The sequence below is a fragment of the Myotis yumanensis genome, unplaced genomic scaffold, assembly GCF_028538775.1.
Source record: "Myotis yumanensis isolate MYYU_CA2020_CCGP unplaced genomic scaffold, mMyoYum1.0.hap1 SCAF_4, whole genome shotgun sequence".
Taxonomy (NCBI): domain Eukaryota; kingdom Metazoa; phylum Chordata; class Mammalia; order Chiroptera; family Vespertilionidae; genus Myotis; species Myotis yumanensis.
The window spans coordinates 15378128-15403672 of record NW_027223755.1 but is presented as its reverse complement, the minus strand read 5'-3'; the positions used below and the strand labels follow the sequence as shown (position 1 = coordinate 15403672).

General features: G+C 44.7%; 1 protein-coding gene across 2 annotated transcripts in view; it reads right to left on the bottom strand.

Annotated features, from left to right (window-relative positions):
• Positions 1 to 2325: 2325 nt before the first annotated feature.
• Positions 2326 to 25545, bottom strand: part of OTULINL (OTU deubiquitinase with linear linkage specificity like) — a 40649-nt gene continuing 17429 nt past the window's right edge. For both annotated transcript variants that reach the window (XM_070411916.1, XM_070411915.1), the window contains exons 2-8: positions 14690 to 14849; positions 14580 to 14611; positions 14382 to 14473; positions 13456 to 13605; positions 11051 to 11179; positions 9471 to 9740; positions 2326 to 8690 (exon numbers count right to left, since the gene is read on the bottom strand). In XM_070411916.1, the coding sequence (XP_070268017.1) occupies positions 8517 to 8690; positions 9471 to 9740; positions 11051 to 11179; positions 13456 to 13605; positions 14382 to 14473; positions 14580 to 14611; positions 14690 to 14849 (1007 nt within the window). In that variant the 3' untranslated portion in view covers positions 2326 to 8516. The remainder of the gene's footprint in view (positions 8691 to 9470; positions 9741 to 11050; positions 11180 to 13455; positions 13606 to 14381; positions 14474 to 14579; positions 14612 to 14689; positions 14850 to 25545) is intronic.

Genomic DNA, 25545 nt, shown 5'->3' with positions numbered 1-25545 from the left:
CCAAGGTACATGCCCTTGACCAGAATCGAACCTGGGACCCTTGAGTCCGCAGGCTGACGCTCTATCCACTGAGCCAAACCGGTCAGGGCAATAAAAATATATTTTAAAAAACACATAAATGCTGCAGGGAAGCTCACAGAACTCTGGTCTGCATTGTAAAAACAGCATACGTGTTTTGGCTATTCAGTTGATCAATAGCCACAAACCCGCACACGAAGGGAATTAATCTGGACACCTGTAACTTCTTTTTCTTTCTATCTTCCACCCTGACCACTGAGAAAAGTACTTCATGCGGGCAACCTGGTGCGACTGCACCCTAAGTGCCACCTCACATATGCCTTTGTTCTTTTCCAATAAACTCATTACCATTCCTATCAGTGACGATGCTAATTGGATGATTACCAACCTTACTTGTGAACTAAATTCTTCATCCATTGCTGAAGGTCCCTGGTGTGTGCACTTTAGCTGTAAAAATCTCCACGTGTATTATATGTGTTTTGAAGCACACCTTGCTCATGCCTGCTCCCCAGAAACTTTAAATCTGAGCTGCAGGCCCCCAAGCCTGACCACAGGTGATTGGATAGAGTTTAGTAAGTAGTTCAAGGGCCATAGGCAGGCTGAGCCAATCAGTCTACTGTCAGGAATCTGAACTGGTGCACTCAGATGCAGTTTCCTCTCAATGGTAGGAGCTACCTTGTGTGCCAGGAGGATGAGGAGTAGGGACTAGAGGTGGAGAGAGACAGAGAGAGAAAAGGAGAGGGAGAACATGTACAGAGTGAGGCAGGGAACTGAGCGATGAGACCATCTCCCACATGAACCATGTGAGACACAGCTGGAAACCCTAATTCTTGGCTCTCTAGGTACCAGGCAACTTCCAGCACTGGCTGTACTTCCCACCCTGTCACTCTGTGGGAGTCTCCCTAGCAAACTCACTTAAGCGGTTTTCTCTCCTCACAACTTAAAACTGCTTGAACAGACTCCAAGGTATGTTAGGAACTCTTATTTCTTGCATTTCTGGCAAGACTAACTTAAACTCAGGCAATATTTCATACTAATCATAAAACAGCAACTTAAGCTTGTAAACATTTGTCATTCACAATAAAACCCACACAGAACTGGGATTCATGGATTTGCTCCAAGGTCGTCCTGGCTGTAGACATTTGACCTGTGCCCCGTCTTCAGCCCCGCATCTGTGAGGCCTGAAAAGGCCACACACAGCATTTATCTCTCAAAGGTGTAAAGACCGACAGGAACCGAGGCGTGACGGATGTGCCTGGGTTAATAGTCTGGTGGAGAAGAGGCCATCACATGCCTCCTGCTGTTTAAGAACTCCCTCCTGTCCTACTTGCTGCCAAAGGTATTTTCCTTTGTGTCGGTGATAAGCTTATCTGGGATTTCACTCTTCCTGACTTCAGCTGTGCACCTTGGGTGTGTCCTTCTGTTTCTGACTTTGATAAATATCTGAGGTGGACTCCAGTGTTTTTGCCATGGCTTTTCCGATTCAAGCTGCCATGCCCTCGCTTCCTGTTTGCCACAGCAGCCTACCCCCACATTGCTGTCTCCAACCTGGGACCTGCAGGAGGCTGTGAGGCATCCAGACCAGGGTCAGGCCTTTTCCATGGGCTGTGGACATGGCACGTGTGTTCCCCAATCATCTTAAGGTTCTGTTCATTCTTAAAAATCCATGACTCCATAAACAGCATTTTTTTCATGAGCCTTATTTGTTTAAGAACCTGTTTCTGGGTGAACTCAATGTCCTTGGTTAATCTTAACCTCACCAGAGATACAATGTTAGCAAAACTTGGTTTGACCTCTAACTTTTGGTGTGGCCATTCCATAGGTCACACTGACTTGTTGAATGTCAGGGTATTACGAATTTCAGGAAGCTCCTCTCCTAGGGGGTACATCTAAAAACTTGCTCTCTTCAAGTCCTAGATCAATAAAAATAACTTCCAGGGGAAAATAATTGCATTATTAGATTCTGTTTCTTCAAGAAGTAATAGCTGAACTTGGCTCTCATTATAAACTTACAGTTCAGAACTCAATTGATATTCGTATGAACACTGTTATCACCACAATGATATAAGCCTTACTACAGGAGCTTGAAATCCAGTAAAGAAATAACATATGATTATTTTTGTTAAGCACAAAGAATCAATATAAAAATGAGATTCTTGCTGATTTCTGCTAAGAGAATGTAGAAATCTAGGAAAGCCTTCTCAAATAAGTACCATCCTACTGTGAGCTGACCCAAGGACCTCTGCCAAGCAGGCCTTGTATGCAAGTGTTGATCTTCAACAAATAAACAGCCAGATATTTCTCCAGTAAAATGAATTTATTGGGAAACAACAAAGAAATACAATTCAGGACGTCTGACGGTGAACCATGTGCAAGTCCAGAGAGACAAAGGAGAAGAACACTCTTTTTTTGACTTGGGAGGGGCTGATGTAATTGAAGGCCTATTGAAGGGCACTCTAGGCTGGAGTCATAGTGACTTTTCATTGGCTGAGTTATGGAGGTCTCCCAGTGGCTGAGCTGTTACTGGGTCAGGAGGAATCTCTTCTTCCTCCTGCAGAGGTAGTAATGTAGTGTCTCTTCCTGTTGGAGATGCAAGGTACCTACCTCACTTCTGTTGGGGTCTGGTGGTACGCATTGAGTGATGTGTACGTGAGAGTTCTCTCTTCTGGCCTCCTGAGTCCATTTTAAATGAGGTTTCTGTTTATTAATTTTCATGCAAGTTAGGAAAATGGTGCCCCTACTGGTATAGGACTTGGTCAGTGAATTGATCCTTGTTGGTAGAAAAAGACACACCGTCCTCTGGGGCAATGGCATCTGCTTCCTCAAGGGCCATTGCTTGAAAGGCAGATTCCAGAACCACTCACTTCCTCAGTCAGGTGCCCTAAGCAAGGCATACACTGCACAGCTCCATGCAGAGGGAGGGAGGGAGGGAGGGAGGGAGGGAGGGAGGGAGGGAGGGAGGGAGGAAAGGAGCCCACAACCTTGGTGTATAGGAATGACACTCTAACCAACTGAATACCCAGCCAGGGCTATCCAGCATGTTTAATTATAGTAGTGGTTCTCAACCTTCCTAATGCCACGACCCTTTAATACAGTTTCTCATGTTGTGGTGACCCCCAATTTCATTGTTACAAATTGAACATAATTAAAGCATAGTGATTAATCACAAAAACAATATGTAATTATATATGTGTTTTCCGATGGTCTTAGGCGACCCCTGTGAAAGGGTCGTTCGACCCCCAAAGGGGTCTCGACCCACAGGTTGAGAACCGCTGAATTATAGCTAAAGGTAGCTTCTGATAAGAGAGATGTAAGTGTTTATCTTTCCTCTTTATCTACAATGATGTGAATATTTTATAACAAACATTAATTTCAATGTGCATCCTTTTTTAAGGGAGTCATAAATGTGTTTACTTAGAATCACATAGTAAAAGTTCCAGAACATTCAAGCAGCCTTTCAGGTCTCCACCCCAGTTGATACTCTGCACCAGCTGCTTCTCTTCACCCATCCTTGGGCCCTTCCTATGAAGTTCAGTTCCACAGATAAGCCGGCCCCGAGGAAGTCTGTATACAGTGGACAAAAGCCGAGACTTGACGGGTACTGGACATAGTTCCCAAGTTGCTTCTCTGATTTTGTCTTTGGGGATGGCAGTGATAACAAGAAACAGGGCCAGAAAAGTCTCAGACTTCTGTGCTTGTCCTTATAAATGTGTTGGTGTATAACTGCAATGGAGGAAAGTTACACACTGTCCATGAAACATTCTGATGTTACTGAGTTGACCCTCATGCTGCCTTTTCAAACATAGGGTGAGCAAAACAAAACTGTAAATTGCTCTGCAGAAAATTTCAACTACTGTCCTCTATCTGGTTCCATCTAGATGTTCTGTCTGAGGTTTTATAAGTTAGGAACAAGTAAATATTCTTTGTTTACAAATAGGCTATTCCATTGGGAAAATATTTCTGTACTTCAGGAATGCTTCTTACAACACATTCCTGATTTAAATACACTACTTGTTCAACCCATATAGACTAAAAATACTCAAAGCAAGCTTTTTTTAAATTTTATGTTAGAAAGTTCTCTTGACTAAACTTTCCAAGAATTATTACAAATAAGTGACACTGGTGGCATGAAAATGACTTAAACAGCAATCTAAGACCTGATGACATTGAGTATAAAGACCAACAGAGCAATTATATACAGAGACTTGTTTTTTTTTAAACAGAGGATGGTATTTTTCCAGAGACACCAGCTAGGAATGTAACTTGAACCCCCCCACATGTAGCCCACTCGTCCACACGGCTGGGGCCCCACTCGTCAGCGCTCTCGCTTCCTCACTCATACTCTGTGATCTTCACATGAAGACACATGGCGTAACTTCTGGCTGTGCTCCTGAGCACTTTGGTCTAGGGGTTGCTGAATATGTGAGTGAGTGGTTTTTCCATTATTTATAAACCATGTTGACATTAATATCAATCCACACAAGCTTTCATTTTCTTGGACTACAGGAGTTCGTCAGGAATGAAGCCGACATGAATTTAGGGACGACCCAACTATTTTGAACAAATAACATAGAAGTGACTGTACAATTTGGACCCACTTATTCTGTATCTGACTATAATAACATTTAAAGAAAACTGTTTGGCTATAGATAAAATATACTTAAAAATAGTCAATAATATGATATTGCAACAGCATTCAACTTGTGACAAGCAACCCAATAGACTGTTAAACTTTTAGATCCACAAAAAGATTTTATTTTAAAATTTTACACAGCAACAAGTCTTATTTTTTCCCCAACGAATCTTAAGCAGTGTGAAACTCATTCTTGTAAAAAGAATGACACAGCTTTAGGAACTTGCTATTTAAAAGAAAACTAAGATGAATGAATTAATCATCCCTTTACTCAAATTTGTATAGGTTTTCACATATCAGGTTAGTTATCAATCTAAAAATAGTTACTTTCTTTCATATAGAATTCACAACATTTTCAGAGTACTCAGAAGCTAGTTTCCTCCCCAAGACCAACCAGCTTAGACAAAATTAAATTGGTCTTTCTCTGATCTCACTACAATATGAGAAAATCATCTGATATATAACAATAACAAATATTTCCATCCAAAACTCATTTGTAGGAAGGTCCTTGGAAACCACGCATGAATGCCCCCTGGTCCGAGCTGTTTCTGCACTAGCCTGATCTTGGGTTCTCCATGCACTAGAGAAGGTCCTGGGCTTTTCCCTGGCTCCCCCATGGGTGGACATGACTTTTGGTCAAGACTGTGAAGATCCACATCCAAGGAATTCCAGGCACCAGGGTGGCCCTGAACTAACAGTTTCTTGGGAAAAGCTTTCAAATGATAGTATTTCTAGGATGAAACCAGAAGCCACCTGTGATTATTTCTTTACTTTGGAGATGAAGTAAAACATGATTAGCCTCATCTATTTGATCACCTAGACCTCCCTTACATTGGGCATCTGCACTGAAAGAAATACTCAGAATTAGAAGGGTGGGATATAAAGATAATGTGAAGAGTTAAAAAAGAAAAAGTTCAGCTCCGCCCTGGCCACACTGTTACTCTCAGGCACCAAAGGCTCACGGGTTCAATTCCTGGTTGGGATGCATGAGGGAGGCAACCAATCAATGTGTCTCTCCCACACTGATGTTTCTCTCCCTATCTCTCTCTCTCTCTCTCTCTCTCTCTCTCTCTTTCTCTTTCTCTCTCTCTCCCCTCTCTTTCCTCCCCCACCCTTCCCCTTCCTCTCTAAAATAAAATAAAAATTTTAAAAGAAAAAAACACAAAACAAAACAACAAGTACCAGGTAGGAGAATTAAACTTGCCTCCTATCAAAAAAGTCAGTCTTGAAGATAACAAAAGTTCTGAGGATGGGTGGTGATGATGGTTGCATGACAATGAGGAGGTACTTAATGCCACTGAACTGTATATTTAAAAATGGTTAAAATGGTAAATTTTATGTACTAATGGTAAATTGTACTAATATTCATACGACCCCTCAGTATGGACACACATGCCCAAAACTTGAGAGAAGCACCTAAAATCAGAAAAGACAATGGCATATGTTTTCATTTTTGCTATAATTCTCTCATCATTTAAAACAAATAATGTTAGAAAGACACTAAATGTTGGCATCACACAGGCAATTCACTTCCAATTAATTGCTGGCATTTAAAAGTGGTGCTAATTTATATGCAGTTCCTTCTAATTAGTTTTTACATTCAATATACAACTGAATTAAAAATAAAACCACCCAATACCTCCTCCCTTAAAATCCTCTGTGTTGATGCCTTCCCCCAAATAGCAACTATTTAAAGGTCTCCTTTACTTTTTCCTTTCATTGTACTGAAATGTCCTGTTTTCACAATTTGGTCTTGCCCCTCTCTTTAAAGAATTCTTGCCCCACTCTGCCCTGTGCCCCAGCGCACAGTGAAGGATAGACCTAGTGGGCCGCCATGTCACAGAGCCACAGGCTGCCAATCCCCGTGAAAGGGTTTTCTCTTTCAATCCGGGATGGATGAGGAAATAATGACACTGGATAAGGGGATGCAAGGCGAGTGGCAAGATACAGATGCCAGGTAGGTGCCACTGGAGCCAGAAGTCAGAAGCAGCAATCCTAGGAGTGTCAGTCACAGCCCACGCAGGCTCTCATCCGCTCTGCTTGTCAACACAAAGGGTAGAGTTCATTTTTCCAGGTCCCTGTAATGCATCAGGGGGTAACCTCCCACAGTGTCAATTACATGACAGGGCTTGTGCAAAAGCATAGACACTTCCAGGCGGGAAAGGACTGTAGAGATCAACCAAGAGGGCCCGTTTTGTTTGCGTGGCTCTCAAAGTAATGCAAAGTGGTCTAAGCTATTTACTCCCCAACCAGAAAACAAAATGACAGCAGGCAGAACACAACGTACGATTAGACATCTGGCTTATGTAGGACACACAGGTGATTATTCAAGAGCCAATGTTATTTTCATACACCACAGCATTTACCATATCTCCTTTTTTATTTATAATAGAAACAATATGAAAATGTGAGAAAACGTCAGCCTCAAACACATCAAGGAGGCCCGTATATCGTTAGCCAAGATTTGAAAAGTTATTTTGTATTTATTGCAATTCACAACAGACTAGCATAGTACCGCCAAAATAAAAATTACCAAAATAAACTAGAAAAGTATTTCCAAAATTAGTTAGCCTGAGAACTGTCTATTATTGCTATAACACATTCCTGAAAATAGCTATTGAAACAGCACAAATGTATTATCTTACAGTCCTGGAGGTCAGAGGTCTGGCCCAGGTGTCACTGGGCTAAGCTCACGGCTCTGTCAGGGCCGTGTTCCCTCCTGGATGCTCCAGGGGAGGCCACTCCCTTGCCTTTTCCAGCTCCTGGAGGCTGCACGCATCCCTTGGCTTGTGGCTCCTCCCATCTTCAACTCCAGCATGTCGCATCTCTCCCTACTGTCCTTCGGATTTCTCACTTCCCTCTGACTCTGACACTCCTCCAATCCCCTCTTCCACTTGTCAGGACTCTTGTGATTATATTGGATTCCCCTGGAGAACCCAGACTAATCTCCTTCTAACCAGGTCAGCAGACTAGTACCTTCATTCCACCTGCAACTTTACTCTCCTCTGCGTTTAACCCAGCATATTCACAGGTTCTGGGATTAGGATTTAACATCTTTCTGGGAAAGCGGAGGAAGGGGGGCATGATTCTATCTACCACGCATTCAATACACATGTCAATACACCACAGTTTAATATTTTCCTGACAGCTTAATAACTGTCATTCAGTTCCTTAATCTACAGAATTTATCATTTTTATCTATATAAAACATATTAAACTGGCCAGATGCAACAATAAAAAATGCAAAATTATATAAAACAAATTGTACAACATTACAAAGTAGTGGTCATTTGTGTGTATGTGTTTATATGTATAGATATAAAACTATACATGTATACATATGGGTATGTGTGTGTGTATACCCATAATTTTACAGTTAATCAAGTGGTTCTAGAAAATCAATATACCATAGATTCCTGGGAAGCTAATGCTTATAAAATAAGGCCATGTTTATGAGGATCCAAAATCAACCAAAGACAAGATTCTTAATAAAGTACGTAAAAGTCAGAAACAAATTCATTCTTTCTAGGTTAGTAGGAAAACCTACTCATTTTCTTTGCTCCTGTTGTTGGTCTTGTCCAAATGAAACGTTCTCGTGCTTGTCTAGGCCCACCATCTGTGAAGTGACCACAGCCCTCACGAATGAGGTCAAACCACGACCCACAATGTATTAGTGCAGCTGCTTTGGAGGAAATCACTGAAAAACAGAGAAAAGCCACCTGTGCGCTGCTGCGTCCCATGTACCTGTAACTCCAGAGAAGGGCCTCATTCCTTCGGTGGCTACAACACTAGTTTCTGTTTTCCAGGAACACTTTACTGGCAGGTGTGACCACTGTCATTGGCGGGCGCCCGGTCCCCGCCAGACTTAAAAGACAGGAACGTGGTAGTGGCGGTCATTCTCAGTCAGCAGGGAGATCTGCGGCCACTCCCTGAGTGGCTCCTCTGGGTAGCAGACTTCAAAGTCCCTGGAGTTAAACTTGAACAGTCTGAACACTTTTATCTTGACCTCAAGGGCATATCCAAGTATAAACATATCAATCTGGGGAAGAGACGGAAGAGAGGTCACAGATACACATTTCCAGATTCCTGCCCTCCCACCAGCGTGGGAGCACGCTCTTCAGCAGCTTGTGACATAGCGTGCTTGTTGACAGACCCACGCACGAACCACTGCGTGGGCACGGGGTTAGGGACAAGTGCAGGGGACAAGCGGAGGAGCATCTCTCTAGACTAGCATGAAGAAATCACAGGGAAAGCTGTTCGGGGAAAATCTAATCAAAAATAAAGGAATGCTCATAATAAAAATTACATTGTTTTCCCACCAGTGTTACATCATTTTAAATCAATTTGTGTAAAAAGTGCAGATGGTTTTGTGCACCTTCTGGGAAAGCAAAGCAAAACAATACAAAACAAAAAATCCTTTTCTATGAGGACATAAAAGCATTTTTTGGATTTAGAAAAAAATTCAGTAATTTCTATTTATCTGCAGTAAGTATCCGAATGCTTTCCCAAACCTTATCTCATTTTCCGACTGGAATTTCTCCTGGTTCACTTCCGTTGTGGGAGAACCTGTTATCAACTGAGAGGCAGCACGCAAGCTCAGAAAGGCTCCCCGGCACCCGGCTGGAAGGGCACACGGCAACCAGCTCGGAGCCGTGAGGCTCGTTACTCTTCTTTTCCGCCTTTCAGGGGCAATAATGCCAACCGACCACTCTGCGCAGCTGGTCTTATCACTGCTGAAAGCAAACACCAACGCCTACGTGTTCAAGTATTGCCACTATCCTCCTTGATCAAACACACACAGTTCTTCTGCCCCACGTACCTGCTCTAGTCCACAGGTGTCGCCGACAGAATTTAGGTGATTCATCATGAAGCTCAAAGGATCGGATGACGTTTCCCGGGAAAACAGGAGTCTGAAAAGACTGGGAATGACCTTTTTCATCTTCATTTGTTCATAAACTTCAGTGACCTGATACAGCATGATGAACTTTAAAGCTTCATACAGTTTATATTCCAGAATGGCATCAGAGAAAAGGATGTTGCACATGCTTCCTCTCTTGTGATAATCTCTAATTCCACTGAATTCAGTCCACTAAAAACATAGCCGCAAAAGTGAAACTTAGAAGGGTAAGGCTGAATGTACACAACACTACATAACCTTTTTTTTTAATCCTCACCCTAGGATATTTTTTCCATTGATTTTTTTTTTAGAGAGAGTGGGGGGATGGGGAGAGAAACATCAACGTAAGAGAGGCACATGCATTGGTTGGATTGAGCCTGCAACCGAGGTATATGCCCTTGACCGAGAATTGAACCTGCGACCCTTTAGTCATTCGGCTGACGCCCTCACCACCGAATAAACCAGCCAGGGCAACACCGCATAACTTGTAAAGTACTTATAAAATAAAACTAATAGAGGGGAGTGGAACTTTAAATTTTCATTTTATATCTTTTGATATGGATTTTTTTAAACCATAAACATTTATTAGTTTTACAATAACAAACTAGTTTCAATGAAATAGTTTTTCACAAAAGCACCACCCAGTAGGTAGAATACTAAGCAAGTCCGTTTCCTAAAACTGCTTATGATGGCTGGGTTAGGCAAAGGCTAATCCAGCGGCCAACAGTGATACACCAACAGTGCTTTAAACCCACCGGTGCCAGGCACAGTTGAAGTCACTCTACGTGGAACCATCTGGGTGAATTGCACATGCATTATGCTAAGTAAAAGACCTTGATTCAATGGGCAATAAATGGGCAAGTGTTGTCTCATTGAATCCTCACCAGAACCGTACAGGGTAGATACTATTTACAGTTCACTTTTTACAGATAAGAACACTGTGACCCAGAAAGGTTATGGTGTTTCCCAAGGAGGATTCATTCCAACAACCCCAAATCTGTTTTTATTAACCAGTTAACTGCCACGATATTTTGAATTTAATTAAAAAAGGTCTGCCACTTGCATCTATAGACACTTATGGTGTACAAATGGTTAAAAGGCAGGAAAAACTCCGACTCAAATTATAACATCTTTGCCCTCGCCCAGTTATTAATAGGGCGCATTCCAGAAGGGCCTTTCTGAGCGTCCTGTCTGGAGCTTCACCTTATATTTCTGGGGACACAAAGGCCCATGACCGTTCAGGTTCCTGGCCAGCCCACAAAGGGCTCCTTAGCCCGTAACGGGCCTAACTATCATGTAGAACAGCAACATTGCTCTCTCTCCTTCGTCACTCGAAAGAGAATGAAGATCAAGAAGAAACCATCAGTTACCTGAAGCAGCTTGCTGCCTGCATCTCCCACTTAGCTGACAGAAAGTGATATGCCTGACATCAGAGAAAAGCGGCCACATTTGGGGCAGATGCTTTCATTCCTAGCCTTTTACCCCAGTCGCCAAACACTCACCTGTGTTTTCAATAATTCCACGCATTTACGCAATTTCCCAAAGACATTCGAACCTGTATAGTTCTCAGGACCAAAGCTGTATTGCTGGATCCAATTACAACCTTGTGAGAAGAGCAGTTTTTCAGGAAGCTTGAAAAAAAAAAAGATGTCAAAAGTGATTAGTATCTCCATGTTTATTATACACAGTTTGGAATATGTCACAGCACATAATCTCATTTAGCAATCTTCATCTAGAAAGGCTATGACTGCAGTTAAGGAGAACTATATAGTCATTTTCTTTTAGATTTGTGGATTCTGTGATATGGATCATATTCTTAATTCACAATTTCACAACTGATGAAAATTTAAATACAAGATTATGCCTACAATAAATAAATAAATAAATAAATAAATAAATAGGAATGTACCTATGACCATACAAGTTAAAACAAAACAAAAAACCAAAAAAAATTAAATCTACAGAAATGAACTTTTTGAATAAAACATTTCCAAAACTACCTACATATATCCCTTTAGAACTTATATTTAACCAATGTTAGAGCAACATAGTATATCTGGGAAGATGTGGATTTTAGAATGATGCACGTTGGTGTTCAAACCCAGCCCTGCCACTCGCCAGCTGGGAGGTGACTTAACCAGCAGATTATTTAACTGCTCAGCCTCATCCTCCACTGTAAATCATGGACAATTTTATAGGATTCTTGTTGGGATTAAATAAGATTATGGGACACGTAGGAATCTGATCCATCGTAGGCATCCCATGCATCTCCCACCTGCTCAGCTTGTGCAGCAAGGCTAGCACACCGCATACACCTGTCAAGTATTTGCTAGATAAAATGAAACTAATAAAAACAATTCAAAAATAAAAACGTTAAGGAACTAGAACATGTGTAGCTATATATATAAATATACATGTTATATTTCTTTGCTCCTCCAACTTAAATGTATATCCTAGATTAAGCATACTGCATTCAAAATAAAAATTCAGGTTATCACCAAGAAGGCACTATCTTCCACTGTTAAGAAAATGAAAAAATAAGGCACAGTCTGGGAAAAAATATCTGCAAATCACATATATGATAAAGCACTTGCATTCCGAATATATAAAGAATTCTCAAAACTCGATCAATTAAAAAATGATAATAATAAATGGGCAAAAGATTTGAACAGACATTTTTCCAAGAAGATAATATGGATGGCAAATGAGCACAGGAAAAGACGCTCAACCTCATAACTCATCAGGGAAATGCAAACTAAAAGCTGAATGACACTAGCACATACCGATTAGATGCTAGTGTCAGTGAAACTAGCTGAAACACAAAAGAAATAAACAAAAACCCTGACACTACCAAGTGCTGGTGAGAACGTGGAGCAACTGGCACCCTGACACATTCGTGATGGGAGTGCATCATGGTGGCACCACTCTGAATAGATGGGTGGGCAGGTTCTTATAAAGTAAGCACACCCCTAACATAAGACCCAACAATGCCCCCCAAAAGGAATGAAAACTTATGTTCATAAAGATTCTATGGGAATATTTATACCAGCTTTATTCACAGTATTAAACACTGGAAACAATCCAGATGTCTTTCAGCTGGTGAATGGATAAACAAACTGTCACATTCATGTCAAGGAACATCACTCAACAATAAAAAGGAACCAACAGCATATTCGTGGAACCATCTGGGTGAATTGCATATGCATTATGCTAAGTAAAAGACCTTGATTCAAAAGGCCACCCACTGGATGATTCCATTTATATGACATTCTAGAAAAGGCAAAACCACAGGGATAGAAGACAAATCAGTGGCTGACAGGGGTTGGGAGTGAGAGGACTGGCTATGAAGGGAAACGAGGGAACGTTTGGGGTAGTAGTTACACACTGTATGTATTTGTCAAAAGTTAACTAGAGTAAAAAAGTAAATTTTAGTAGCCCACGTTACTTATAAAGGACAGCTGCCTCTCTCGATGACAGTTAAAAGCAAAACTGAGTATAATTACCTTTCTGAGATGGTCTATTACAGTGGTCTGCAAACTCATTAGTCAACAGAGCCAAATATCAACAGTACAACGATTGAAATTTCCTTTGAGAGCCAAATTTTTTAAACTTAAACTATATAGGTAGGTACATTGTTATTAACTTAATTAGGGTACTCCTAAGGCTTAGGAAGAGCCACACTCAAGGGGCCAAAGAGCCGCATGTGGCTCGCAAGCCGCAGTTTGCCGACCACTGGTCTATTAGCAAACAGACATGAGAGACAGAGGACCTGGTTAAAGGATCTCCCAGAGTTCCTTCGATCTCAGGCCACCTGCACACCTGGCCGCTGCCCACAGGAGGCCCGGAGTGACTGTGGTACAGTCACCATCAAGGTGAGTCTCACGTGTTTCCCATGTTCAGGACATACCTTAACGATGTCTTTTTCTTTCATCCAGGATGGGAACGAAAGGCCCTGGCTGAATATCTGAAATAACACCGATCTCAGTGCGTCGTAGTTATCTCTCTTTACTTGTCGAACACATTTAATGTGATGCCGCCAAAACAGCTCCTCGTACGCCTAGTGGCATAAAAAGAGGAAGTTCTTTTACAAAGTCCACTGGATAAGAAGTTCAGGAAAGCGAGTGCAATACATTTTCAGTGAACCATACCCCTAAATAAAGCAGACAATACAAATGAAAACAATTACAAGTGATGCATTGGACCACATGTCATTTCAAAGTGACTGTGTGTAGAGAGACGGTGCCATGCTAGATAGCACGTTCCTGGAAGCCCCGGGCCAGGGAACATCACTGTGCGGAAGTCATGGGCAGCCTGACCACAGTGGAAAACGCTGTACACTTTAAAACCATGCTAAGAGCTACTTTAAATGCACCACCTTTTCTTTCTTCTTCTTCTTCTTCTTCTTCTCCTTCTTCTTCTTTTGCTAGTGACAAGGCTAGGCAGCACTGCTGGGGATGTTTACCAAAACTGATCCAATGGAAAATTCTAAAAATCCTCGAAATACTTTTGCTAAGGGGACTGATCCCTGCAACAATAGAAATCTCCCCTCCTGTGCAGAGGTTCCACAGGCCTGGCCAGGAGAGCCGAAAAGAGCCGATTTTGAGATTTCTGAAACCACAGACCGAGTTCACCCCCGTTCTCGAAGGCATTGGCTGTAGGTAAAAGGCCCCAAGCCAATGGCCTAGCAACTGTTTAGCTTTTACATTGGAGCCACCGTTGTCCCTTGTGCCACTTTTGGTAGCACTGGATCCATAAAGCAGAATGGAATGTTTGTTCTCTGACTTTTTCACACACACATTCTCCATCTTCCATGACCTTGACAAACAGACACACCTTCCTCATCAGCTTGGCTTGGGGCGTGTCCCCTTTCCATTCTCTTGCACAATAGCTGAGTAAATCAACTTCCGCCTCCACGCTGAGGTTCCCTGAACCAAAGGAAACATAAAAGGCAGTTAATTTTCCCTTTCCTCTTCCTTCTTGAAACCTCTCTGCGCCTTAAAAATAAGGAAAGATACGCATGAAAACACTTACTTTTGAATTTCCTTTGCAGATATCCACTCCACCTAAAAGACAAAGAAAATTATAATTCCAAAATTGGGACAAGGATATTTTAGAAATCTGAAGATGCTACAACCACCTACCATTTCAGCCGGTGCCCTAAATGGAAGTGCAGCCTTCGGAAGTAGCAGAGGGTGGCCACCAGGAAGGAAACCGCCAACATCACGGACCCCTTTGCTATTCCCCACGCGGTGTCTAAGGCGTGGCTTGTGACTAGTGCCCAGGAGTGAACTTGGCCATTTCCTACAAAAATTTAATTGGAAAAAAAAAATCACATCACAATTCCATAAGTTCACTTTGTTCAAGGGGGAAAAAAGACAAATTGGATAATTTTACCTGCAGTGTCTATGATTGATTTACATAAACACTGCTTACAACATTCAAAAATTCAATCTGAAAAATTAAAGAAACGCCTCGTTCTCCTATATAATCAGTGTCATATACAAGAATATCTTTGTTCCCAAAATTCAAGAGGAAGAGTGGAAACAGAGAGAGTGTGGGTTTCGGAATGCCTCAAACCTGAGCACCAAGCCTGCTTCTCCTCCTAACCTCGCTGTGTGCCTGCGGGAAACCTGGCTTGTCTTCATTGTGAAAGAGGGGTACACCACTGGCCTCCCTGGGGAAAGACGAGTGAAATGACCTGGGACCCAGCACAGGGCGCCATGCGAGGTGCTGAACATCCAGTGATGCCAGGGATTCGGCTGGGCACCGCGCACATGGGGGAGGGGGACAATCACAGCAGGGGCCTCTGGTGATGCCACCACCATCCACTTATTCTCAAACAGTACAGGCCATCTCATGGCATCACCTTACGCACGGAATGGGTGACTCAAACAGCCGGCGCACAGACATCACTGCGGGCGCGCGGCCCTGAGGAGTCGTGGAGACAGATGTGCTGCTGGGTCCACACTCCCACCCTGATTTGACAAGGGGGGGCGCTGGACAGGCCTGGAGAGCTCAAACGGAGCACTTGCAGTATTGTGCTAAGTGGGGAGATTCCTAATGATTCTATGTTTGCGCATGTAAAATGCTGAAGCCCAAATGAGGAAGAGGACTTCTGAACAGTGGCCAAACCTCCTGGGCTTCATTGTGAAACAATTTCTTCCGCAGTACGGGGTTTAGGAAAATTCCAGTGATTAACGGAATAAAAGCTTCCTCAGTTTGGAGTCTCCACTTTTAGCATTTTTGATCATCCTTGATGGGGCATTTACATTCTCAATAAAGAATTTACCAGGAGATAAAGAAATGGAAAAAATTACCAGCAAATAAAAATACATATTATTTTTATTTTATTACTGAACAGGCGATTATTGTTTAGAATTGATTAAATATTCATTATAGACTTACTCCTACCTAGAAATTTAGTAAAACTTTTTATGAATTGTTTAAAAATGTAGAGCCATACTGCTTTACATCTATAATTTAAACTTTTACTAATTCAGTCTGATTTCCCAACTTTGAAAATTCTGGTATGTGCAAATAGTTTTAGTAAGTCCTTAAATTCACATAAGAACTAGAATATTGACTGTGATGCATAATTTCTCCTATTGTAGTCATAAACATTTTCTAGAAAAATGAAATGTTGCACAAGATTTTAGTTTGTTTTTTCTCTTCATATCAACACCATATCAAGTTGAACAACTTTTTATGTCACTACATAGATATACATTATTCTTTTTTTTAAATCCTCACCCTGAGGATATGTCTTTCATTGATATGAGAGAGAGAGAGAGAGAGAGAGAGAGAGAGCGAGAGAGAGAGAGAGAGAGAGAGAGAGAGAAACATTGATCGGTTGCCTCCTGTACACTCCCCGACTGGGGATGAGCCCGCAACCTGGGCATGTGTCCTGACCAGGAATCGAACCCTCATGGGATGACACTCCAACCAACAGAGCCACACTGGCCAGGGCTATAATATTCTTTTTAAAGAATGCATAACATTGCAGTCTAAAGACAGACCATCACCTCCCTAGCCATTGCCTAATTCAGCCGTGGGCAAACTACGGCCAGCGGGCCGGATCCGGCCGGTTTGAAATGAATAAAACTAAAAAAAAAAAAGACTGTACCCTTTTATGTAATGATGTTTACTTTGAATTTATATTAGTTCACACAAACACTCCATCCATGCTTTTGTTCCGGCCCTCCGGTCCAGTTTAAGAACCCATTGTGGCCCTCGAGTCAAAAAGTTTGCCCACCCCTGGCCTAATTGATAAACACTTTCCTGTTTCCATTTTCTACTTACAAACATTGCTGAAACAAACATTCCCCAACAGCCCTTGTGGCTCATGACAGCTCTTAGGATAATTTCAAGAAGAGGAAACTCTGGGTCAAAGGGTGTGCACATTTTTAGTTTTGACAGATGTTGCCAAAGTGCCTTCCAAAGCAACACCGCCAATTAACACTCCCACCCCGGCCCGGGAGCGCCCATTTCCCTGGGTCCCACACCAGCTATGAATTATCACTGCAATCTGCACTTCTTCTTTTGGGAAGAGCCTTTCACAGCATCTGCCTGCCTCCCACTGGGCGGTCTCATCTGTCCATGGACTTGGAGAGCCCGCGGCCTCTCAGGTGGGGCTTGGCTGCGCCCTCGGAGCGGCTCTGCTCCCACGTGTCACAGACTCCATCTGACCTGCTGCATGCCTCAAGCCACCATGTGGCCACTAGGGTATTTGATTTGAGACCCCACACGAGGCCTTCTGAGCATGAGGCCTGTGATGCAGCTGCCCAGGCCTCCAGCAGGACTCACTGCAAGCCATGGTTCTCCCTGTTCCTACACACACACACATACACTTCTCTGGCCTCCGGTCCTTAACCTCAAAATGAAACCCTGCCTCCAACCCAAGAAAGGGTGATAGTATCAACTTATCAGAAAAACACATGAGGCTCAATCCCGCCTTCTCAGGCACGCCTAGAACAGAAGCCTGAACTCCCGCTGCCCTCTACCTGGTGTGCCCACCGTTTTTGGTCAAATGACTCAAACCAGGTTATCTTGCCTTTGAGTTACGTAGCTGAGGAATCTTCCAATCAGCTTTGCCACTGCAAATAAAGCCTTTAAAGAGAGAATTAAAAAAAAAAAAAATTCCTGCATGTGTCAGTAACTGGATGACCACTCAAAACAGCAGATAGGGAACACCGTAAGTTAGGGGCCTCGAAAACACTATCGTGAGCCCAACTTTGATGATGCCCCGAGTCAAATCTCATTTCCTCAAGCAGAGCTGAGAGCGAATCAAATTCTCCGTGTCAGAGTCTTCACCGGGGTCCCCCTTCTGCCAGTCTGCCACAGAGAACTCAGCAACTGTCTGCCCACCACCCCCTCCCCCCGCACCCCCCCACCCTGGGGAAGTCCTCTCCCTAGCACGGAACTGGCCTCGTGGGATCTGACACTAGTGGGAAGGGAGAGAAGGTCCCACCACCAGGGATTCAGTCATCCGACATAATAAACAGAGCAGCCAGAGCAAGGGCAAGAAGCGAAGGGAGTGTGGGTGGCAGGAGGCTTTGGAGAATTGCCAGGTAGTGAGGGTGGCAAGGAGACGCAGGAAACAGAAGCATTGCCGGGAATTACAGATCTGATCCTCTTTAACGCTTGTCAAGTTACAAAAATGGACATTTCTTTTTAATACTTTTGAACTGGACCACTTGGGTGGTGGCTGAAATGAGGTGCAATATACAAGCACCAGGTGTTTCTATCATACTAGAAAGCGGATTAACTAGTTATCATACGTTGCCCCCGTCGTCAGTACTCAAACACGCCCAGAGACCCCAACCCACATGATCAGAAGTTACACTTAGTAAAGACACCCCTGAGTAATTCCCAGAACCTCCTGAAATCAACAGCGTGGCTGAGACTAAAATCTCATCTGTGACCTCAGACTATATATGGCAGATGAGACCACAGACTAAAACTGGAGGGGGGGGGGGGGGGGGGGGGAAATGCCACTGTTTCTTGTGGTAAAATTCTACTTAGAATTTTTTTCCGTTCTCTAAAATGTACCAAAGCTGAAATAATTCAAACAGGAAACCAAAAAGAAAAAAAGAAAGAAAGAAAGAAAAACACCTGAAAACAAAACTAAAAGACACTGAAGAGCCGGAAACCGGGTGAGCGTGCAGAGACCCCCGGGAGCCCCAGGCAGGCTCTCACGGAAACTCCTCAACGTCTGGTTGGCCTGGAGCTTCCACGCTGCTCCAGGCCCTTTCCTACTTCCGCTTCCCTGGCCTGCCACTGCCCCTGCTTCTCCTCCCCATCTCCGCCTGCAGCACAGCAGGGCCTGGGTTCCTCTGTGCACTAAACTCCCAGCCCCGGGACTTGCACCTGAAGCAGAGATGGTGGGTCAAGGGCTACCAAGTGGGCCACGGAGGGGAAAATTAGGCCTGAGCTAAAAGGCAGCTTCAGTGCAATGTTAGAGACAGCAGAGGGGATGAAGATATATACATACATGAAAATCATCTTGCTAAAAAATGGAAGGTAAAAAATGCTAAATTTAATTTAATAAATACACCAGATATTTCTATCTGCTGCAATGCCATGTCATGGTTAATCACCAGGAGATGGAAGAAAGGAAGAAAGAGTGGCCAAGAGAGACCGGTGGATTAGGAAGCAGACAGAGAGGGTGGGGAGGCGGCACTCCCAGGCAGCTGTAACTCCCCCTGTGGCAAAGCAGTGGGGGGTGGGGGAGGAGTGCAGAAGGGAGGACACGGACACCCACACACACACACACACACACACTCACACGCACATCAGAGGTGTTGGGTAAATTTCCCACACTTTTCTGAGCTGTGTCATGGAACACTAATCCCTCTGAAAAACACAACTCCTTCTGGGTGATTCTGATCAAGGGAAGGAGGTGCCACAGAGAGAAGTACACTGGGCCAAGCGGGCAGGGAAGGGCCTGGAAAGACCTTCTTCCCCATGCCCCTCACCCTTTGCTTATACTTCTTCCCATGTGGACTGGGCACTAGGCTGGCAGGCAGTGAAGTGACATGAAAGATACACAGCCTGTTCGGCCGGGTGGCTCAGTTGGTTGGAGCGTCATCAGTAAGAATATGAGGATTAAGTGGGGGGGGGCGGGGGGTGAGGGGATACATACAGCCTGCCCCAGGGAGCTCATGATCTGGTGGTGTGATGTCTTCCCATCAGGAAAGGCTACTGGTCAGCTTGTCCAGGCCCACAGTGCCAACACCCACGCTTCCCGGGGTCAGGGCACCCTGGTGTGGGGGACTGGCCAGGACACAGAATAACACAAGCCCTGGGATGCCCAGGCAGCAGCAGACCTCCATTCCCCAGTGGGCCAGCTCTCTCAGGTCAGTGTGAGAAACTCAGAGGCTCGAGACTAAAGCATTCATCCAAGCAAACTCAGCAATATGGGAACAGAATGATGGACATGAAGAACATATCCTGATAGGCCATTAAGGTTTCTAATAATTGGGAGCACTGGGAGACTATGAGAGATTTTCCAAGGGTCAGCATGGCCATGTGAAAAACTGAGTTTAAATGGTCTTGGCTCTTGTAAAACCATAGGACGGTTGTTTTTATATCAGTCAGGGGAGAAATATTCAGGAAAAAAAATCCTCTTAATAAACCTCTGAAATGGTGACGTCAAAAGACTTTCTATATGCTTTTGCATTTCAGGTATTAGTTCTGCTCAATTAAGAAACGACAGTTTTCCATTTAGTAAAGTGCTATGACCAACAACTACAAGATCCGTATCACTGAGCAGGAGAAGTACCTAATGAAAGGCTTTTATCTTGAAAGTCATGGCCAGCAAGACATTCCGTGGCAGCCCTGTCGTGCAACCTACTTCAGCGTTTAGCACAACCCCCACAGGACTGGGCTTGTTTTACCAGGGCTCCGGCGAAACTAGGAGTGTCAGTAATACAACAGGAAACTGCTCCTTGCCAAACACTGAGAAGTGTGTGTGTGTGTGTGTGTGTGAGTGTGTGAGTGTGTGTGTGTGTGTGTATGTGTGTGTGTGTGTGAGTGATACCATCAGAGCTCAGATGTGTTTATTTATTTATTTATTTATTGGGCACATCTTTAGGAGTGTTAAATGCAACCCGTCATATTAAAAGGTCTAAGTTTATTTGTCTAACCATGGAAGGGTTTTAAAACTCACCCAACTACTAAATCACAAAGCTGCAGGTGGGATAAGCGTCAGGTGAAGAGCAAGGTCATCCTTCCCGGGAAATCCCAGAACTCCAGGGTCACTTCAGCCAGCCAGCAGGCTCCCTGGCTGGGTACAGGCAATGGGTTTGGCAAAACAGGCCCGGGGACTCTGCCACTTTCTAGCTGCGGGACCTCAGCTAAATTACTCCGCCTCTGTGATCCGCAAGAGTCCCCCAACGGCAGAGACCAGAAGTGACGACTGAGAATTGGAACACAATCAGCCAGGAGAGAGTGCCCGTAACCACAGGCACTAACCACGTAGATGCAGACTCTCCAGTCCCTGATACAGTCTCCCCTCTGTCTCCTCTTGGACAGTGTTACATCCCTCTCCGCATGGGCACTCACTCTCTTCCGTGGGAGTCCACTTCCTTTTCTGGAATGTTTCTCTCTTCCTGGTCAAAACCAATCATTACTTTATGAATGTAGATTAAGCTCCTCTTGCAGGCCAAGAGCTGATGCTACAGTTGTGAACACAACAGACTAGACTATTGTAGGGGCGATTCTCAGATGGACCCTCCAGGTGTGTTTGGAGCACAACCACGGCCAGGGCCCAGAGGAAAGGAATGTGGCTCTGTCAGCAGAGGTAACATGGGAACCGACCTAGACCTGTGTCGGATGAGGGGCAGAGCTGAGACCCGGTCAGCAGGGCCTTTAGATGCGGTGAGAGACACTGGCGTTTAACTGAAGAGCAAGGAAAGCGCCCTAAGGGTTTTAAGCAAAAGGCTGATGTGATCAGATCTGTAACCACAATTTAAGTCGTTATTGCTTGGGGTCATGAGACACGTCTGATTCCTGTCTGATTCCTCTTCTGTATGACAAGCTTTCAAATCTTTCACAGAATCACAGAATGCTTTGCGCTGAAGGCACTGGGATGCCACTGGCTCTCCAAGGCCTGATTCCCTTTCCCAGGTGCTCCCTCTGTGCTCCGCCCACACTGTAGGTAGGCCCACACTGCAGGTAGGCATATTCATGATGCATCCCCCACTGGCCTGAAGGCACCTCTAAGGTGAAAGCTGACTCTTCATTCACTGTGCACCTGGTCACCTGAGGAGCTGTCACACCCATCTTTGAGGTGAAGACACTGAAGCCCAGAGAAAGCAAGAAGTCTGAACTTGAACCCATGTGTTCTGACTCAAGGTCAGGGTGCCCTCTGAACTAAACTACATACATACTGCCTCCACTGAGTGATTCTCTTCCAAGAATTCAAAACAATGAACAAGCATGAACTTAGAAGGCAGCTATCACTTCACTAGATTAAACCTTCTCTGCACCAGTTCTCACATGCCATGGTTGGCACTGTCCCAGCCACTCTTCACTGTCTCTTCCTTGTCCTAGCCACTCGTCTCTGAACCCAGGAACCATCCCCGGCAACCAGACGAGATGTCGGGATGGGCCCACCACGGATGGAAGCACACGGTAGAAGCTCCCTATCCTCCCCCCAAGTCTTTACCTCTCTCCTCTCACAAGCCCATCTACCTTTACGTGATCCTTCAGGGCTGTCTGTGCTCCTAAAGAGAAGCCGGTGGCCTCAACACCATCACATCACACACGAGAGCTCTGTACTCCAAGTCTATCGTGCAGGAACATCAATACCACCTGGGCACTGAGAACCACCGTCCAGGGCGCCTGCGTCTACAAGACCCCACGCCTCCCACACACACGGAGTCTGAGGCGCCTGAGATTCTCTGAGGAGCAGAGAATCACCCGGCCTGGCTGCCCTGGGCATTTTCCCATTCACTTTTTAAGTTCCCAAGTGATTCCAATGTATTGCCGGTGCTGAGAGACAGAGCAGTGGGGTAAGGCTGCCTCCACCCTTGGCTGTTGCTGTTATCTCCAATATATCATCACATGCCAATTCATTTCCAAAATTACGGTTAAGAGAAATCATGCAGATCAAGGAAAGTCTCACTGGTCGTGTCATCCAACTGCGTGCAAGTGCGGCCTGTGCTTTGCGCCTCTTCTGTTGGCCCATGTGAGGGGTGACATTTACCAGTCAGCTGTTGTTTTTCTATGGCTGGGAGCCACCTTACCTATAAAGGACCTTTCCTGAAATTAATAACAAAAGAGCCCAACTATTAATGTGACCTCCAGGGAGGTGACCAACTCATCCTGGCTGGCCTGGGACTCTCCTGGTTTTAGCACTGAAAGCTCCATGTCCCAGGACATCCCTCAGTCCCAGGCAAACTGGGACAGTGGTCACCAGTCTGGGGTCCTCGGGGTCTGACCCGGGACCCTCTTCCTAGCCACCTCCCACCCCTCATTTTCTGTCTCTCAGCTCAAGTGTCACTTCCGTGGGCAAAGCTTCTCTGCCCATTCCCAACCCTCAGGCTTGGTACCTTCTCCCACAGCACACGGTGTCCCTTTCCCCCACAGCTCTTGCCCCAGTTTATACAAGTGTGTTTGTGTTTGATTAGCGTCTGTCTCCCTATGTAGGCAAACGTCTTAAGGACTGCAACTGTGTCTGCTTTCTCTCTGCTTTCTTGGTGCTGAGCAACACTATGGGCCGTTAATAAATATTTGCTGAATAATAAAATGGATCCATGTAATCCAGATCTAGTCCATATGTCTCCATCACAGAAATGCCAGTGTCCTCTCTCTCTCTCTCTCTCTCTCTCTGGTATGTACCTACTCAGAATAAAGTACGTTCCATCCTCCGTAGGTGCTGGATACAGCCATGTGAGTGAATGCTCAGTGTTGTGTGCAATTTTCAGAAGGCTCTGTTGAGAGGGGTGTGTTTCTTGCCCTTGCTCCTCCAGACTAGCTGGAATGTGAGTGTGATGATGGATGTTCAGCAGTCATCCTGGACCAGAGAGTAACTGTGGGCGTGGAAGCTATGCATGGTAGAAACAAAGTGGAAAGAGTCTGGGCCCCTGACACCATGGAGCCCATTCCAGCCCCGGAGAGCCACCTGTAAGCTCTGACATGGGAGAAATTGATCCATTTGTTTGGAATTGTTCCGTTATTCCACCATACCTAATTCCACCCAGTAGCCTTGATCTTGGTGGTCCCTTCCGACTTTTACCATGTATGTCAGAAACAGGGAGCCACCAGTGTGTTTTCTCTTCCCTTAACTACACTCACGACAATGGAAAGCAGGAAGTGAGAGTGTGAAGTGGTCACCTAGTGGGATGGTTGGAAGGTAGTGGAACGAGCAGGCACCAGGCAGTCGGGAACTCGGGGTCTCGTCCTGGAGAACTGGGCGACTCTGGACCTCAGCTTCCTCCCCTCTGAGCAGACACCAGGGGGCCAAGCCATTAACCACTATTTCCTTTCATCCTCTAAAGGCCTCTTTATGTTAATGTGCTTCAGACTTCTGTCGGAGGTAGACACATCGGGGCACCAGGCACAGGATTTGTGATGCAACTGAAGGTCAACTAAACTCAAAATACTCCTCAGAACTCGCACCACAGGAAATATGCCCTGAGCATGTACAGTAGACACTTGAGAGCTTGACAAATACTAGCAAGTACTCCAACCTTCAGAGGTTGACCTGAACCATAGTTTTGATAAGTAGCCTTCCATGGAGGTGACCAGTTTCCAAAAAATAGCAAGAAAAAAAGGAAGATAGAAAAGACTGGGACAGAGGCGAGAGGGAGTCACGTGTTGTAGGCTCCACATTTTGAATGAATCAATCAACGAGGTATAAATGGGAGAAGACACTGGAACATTGAAGCATGACAAAATGACATTCAGGCAGGTCAGCAAGCATTGGCTGTACAAGGTCTATCATGACAGTCAGCTAAGTACCCAGAACTGAATACTGGGACATATCATGGAGAAAACCGATCTAATAAACTCTCAGTTCAGATGATTCTTCTCTCTGTTTCAGATGCAAAACTGAGACCCAATGTTTATACTAATAATTCCATTGGCTACGTTTGCATTTTAAAGTGAGCAGCCAAACCAATCCTTAGCTACAAACTGAAGTCCCCGTTCATTTGTTAAATGCCAAGTAAAGTGACAAAGATCTGATCTTGTCCATGGACATCAGTGCCATCCAGCCCCTCGTGCCTAGATGGGGACTGATTACATTCAGCCCACGCAGGCACTGGCTTGCCATCTCTTCCACTTCTCCTTTCCTATCAGCCCTTCTGCTTCCTGCACGGCCTTTCGACCTGTCCTAGCAGTCGACTTAGAAGACACAGAGTATTGAGTTCTCATGGCACTTTAGCGATCACACAGGAAAGCCGAGGCCTTCTTGTCACAGGTCAACAAATACATACACCTATGATTTGCCAGGCGTTATTCTAAGACTTAAGGAAAGATTCTCTCTTTACCAGGTAAGAAAGAATTTTGTTCACTTCTCTTCGTCTTAGGAGACTAAATGCTCCGAGGAACACTCCCTGTCCTGGCTTAGAGGAGGAGACACAAATTGTTCCAAGCATGTACCCTGATGAACTCCCTCCACCAGCTCCCAGCCCACCTGGGTCCTGAGCCACGCAGGAGCTGGTCTGTATGCTGAGGCTGTCCCAGACCTGGAGAGCAGGGAGCTCACGTCCACTGTAATGGGGACCAGAGAGGGCAGCCTGCTTCTCTTTTCCTGACAGTCAACCCTTGACGCTGAATGAGATTCTGCTTCTCTCTGAATGGGGCCAGGTCTCCCTTGAGAAACTGACTTCCAATTACTTTATTACTCCCCCTCTTAGAAGACTAACCCTATTATTCATTAAAAAACAATAACAGGGCAGTCCTAGCTGGTTTGGCTCAGTGGATAGAGCATCAAACTGTGGACTGAAGGGCACCAGGTTCAATTCTGAACAAGGGCACATGCCGGGGTTGT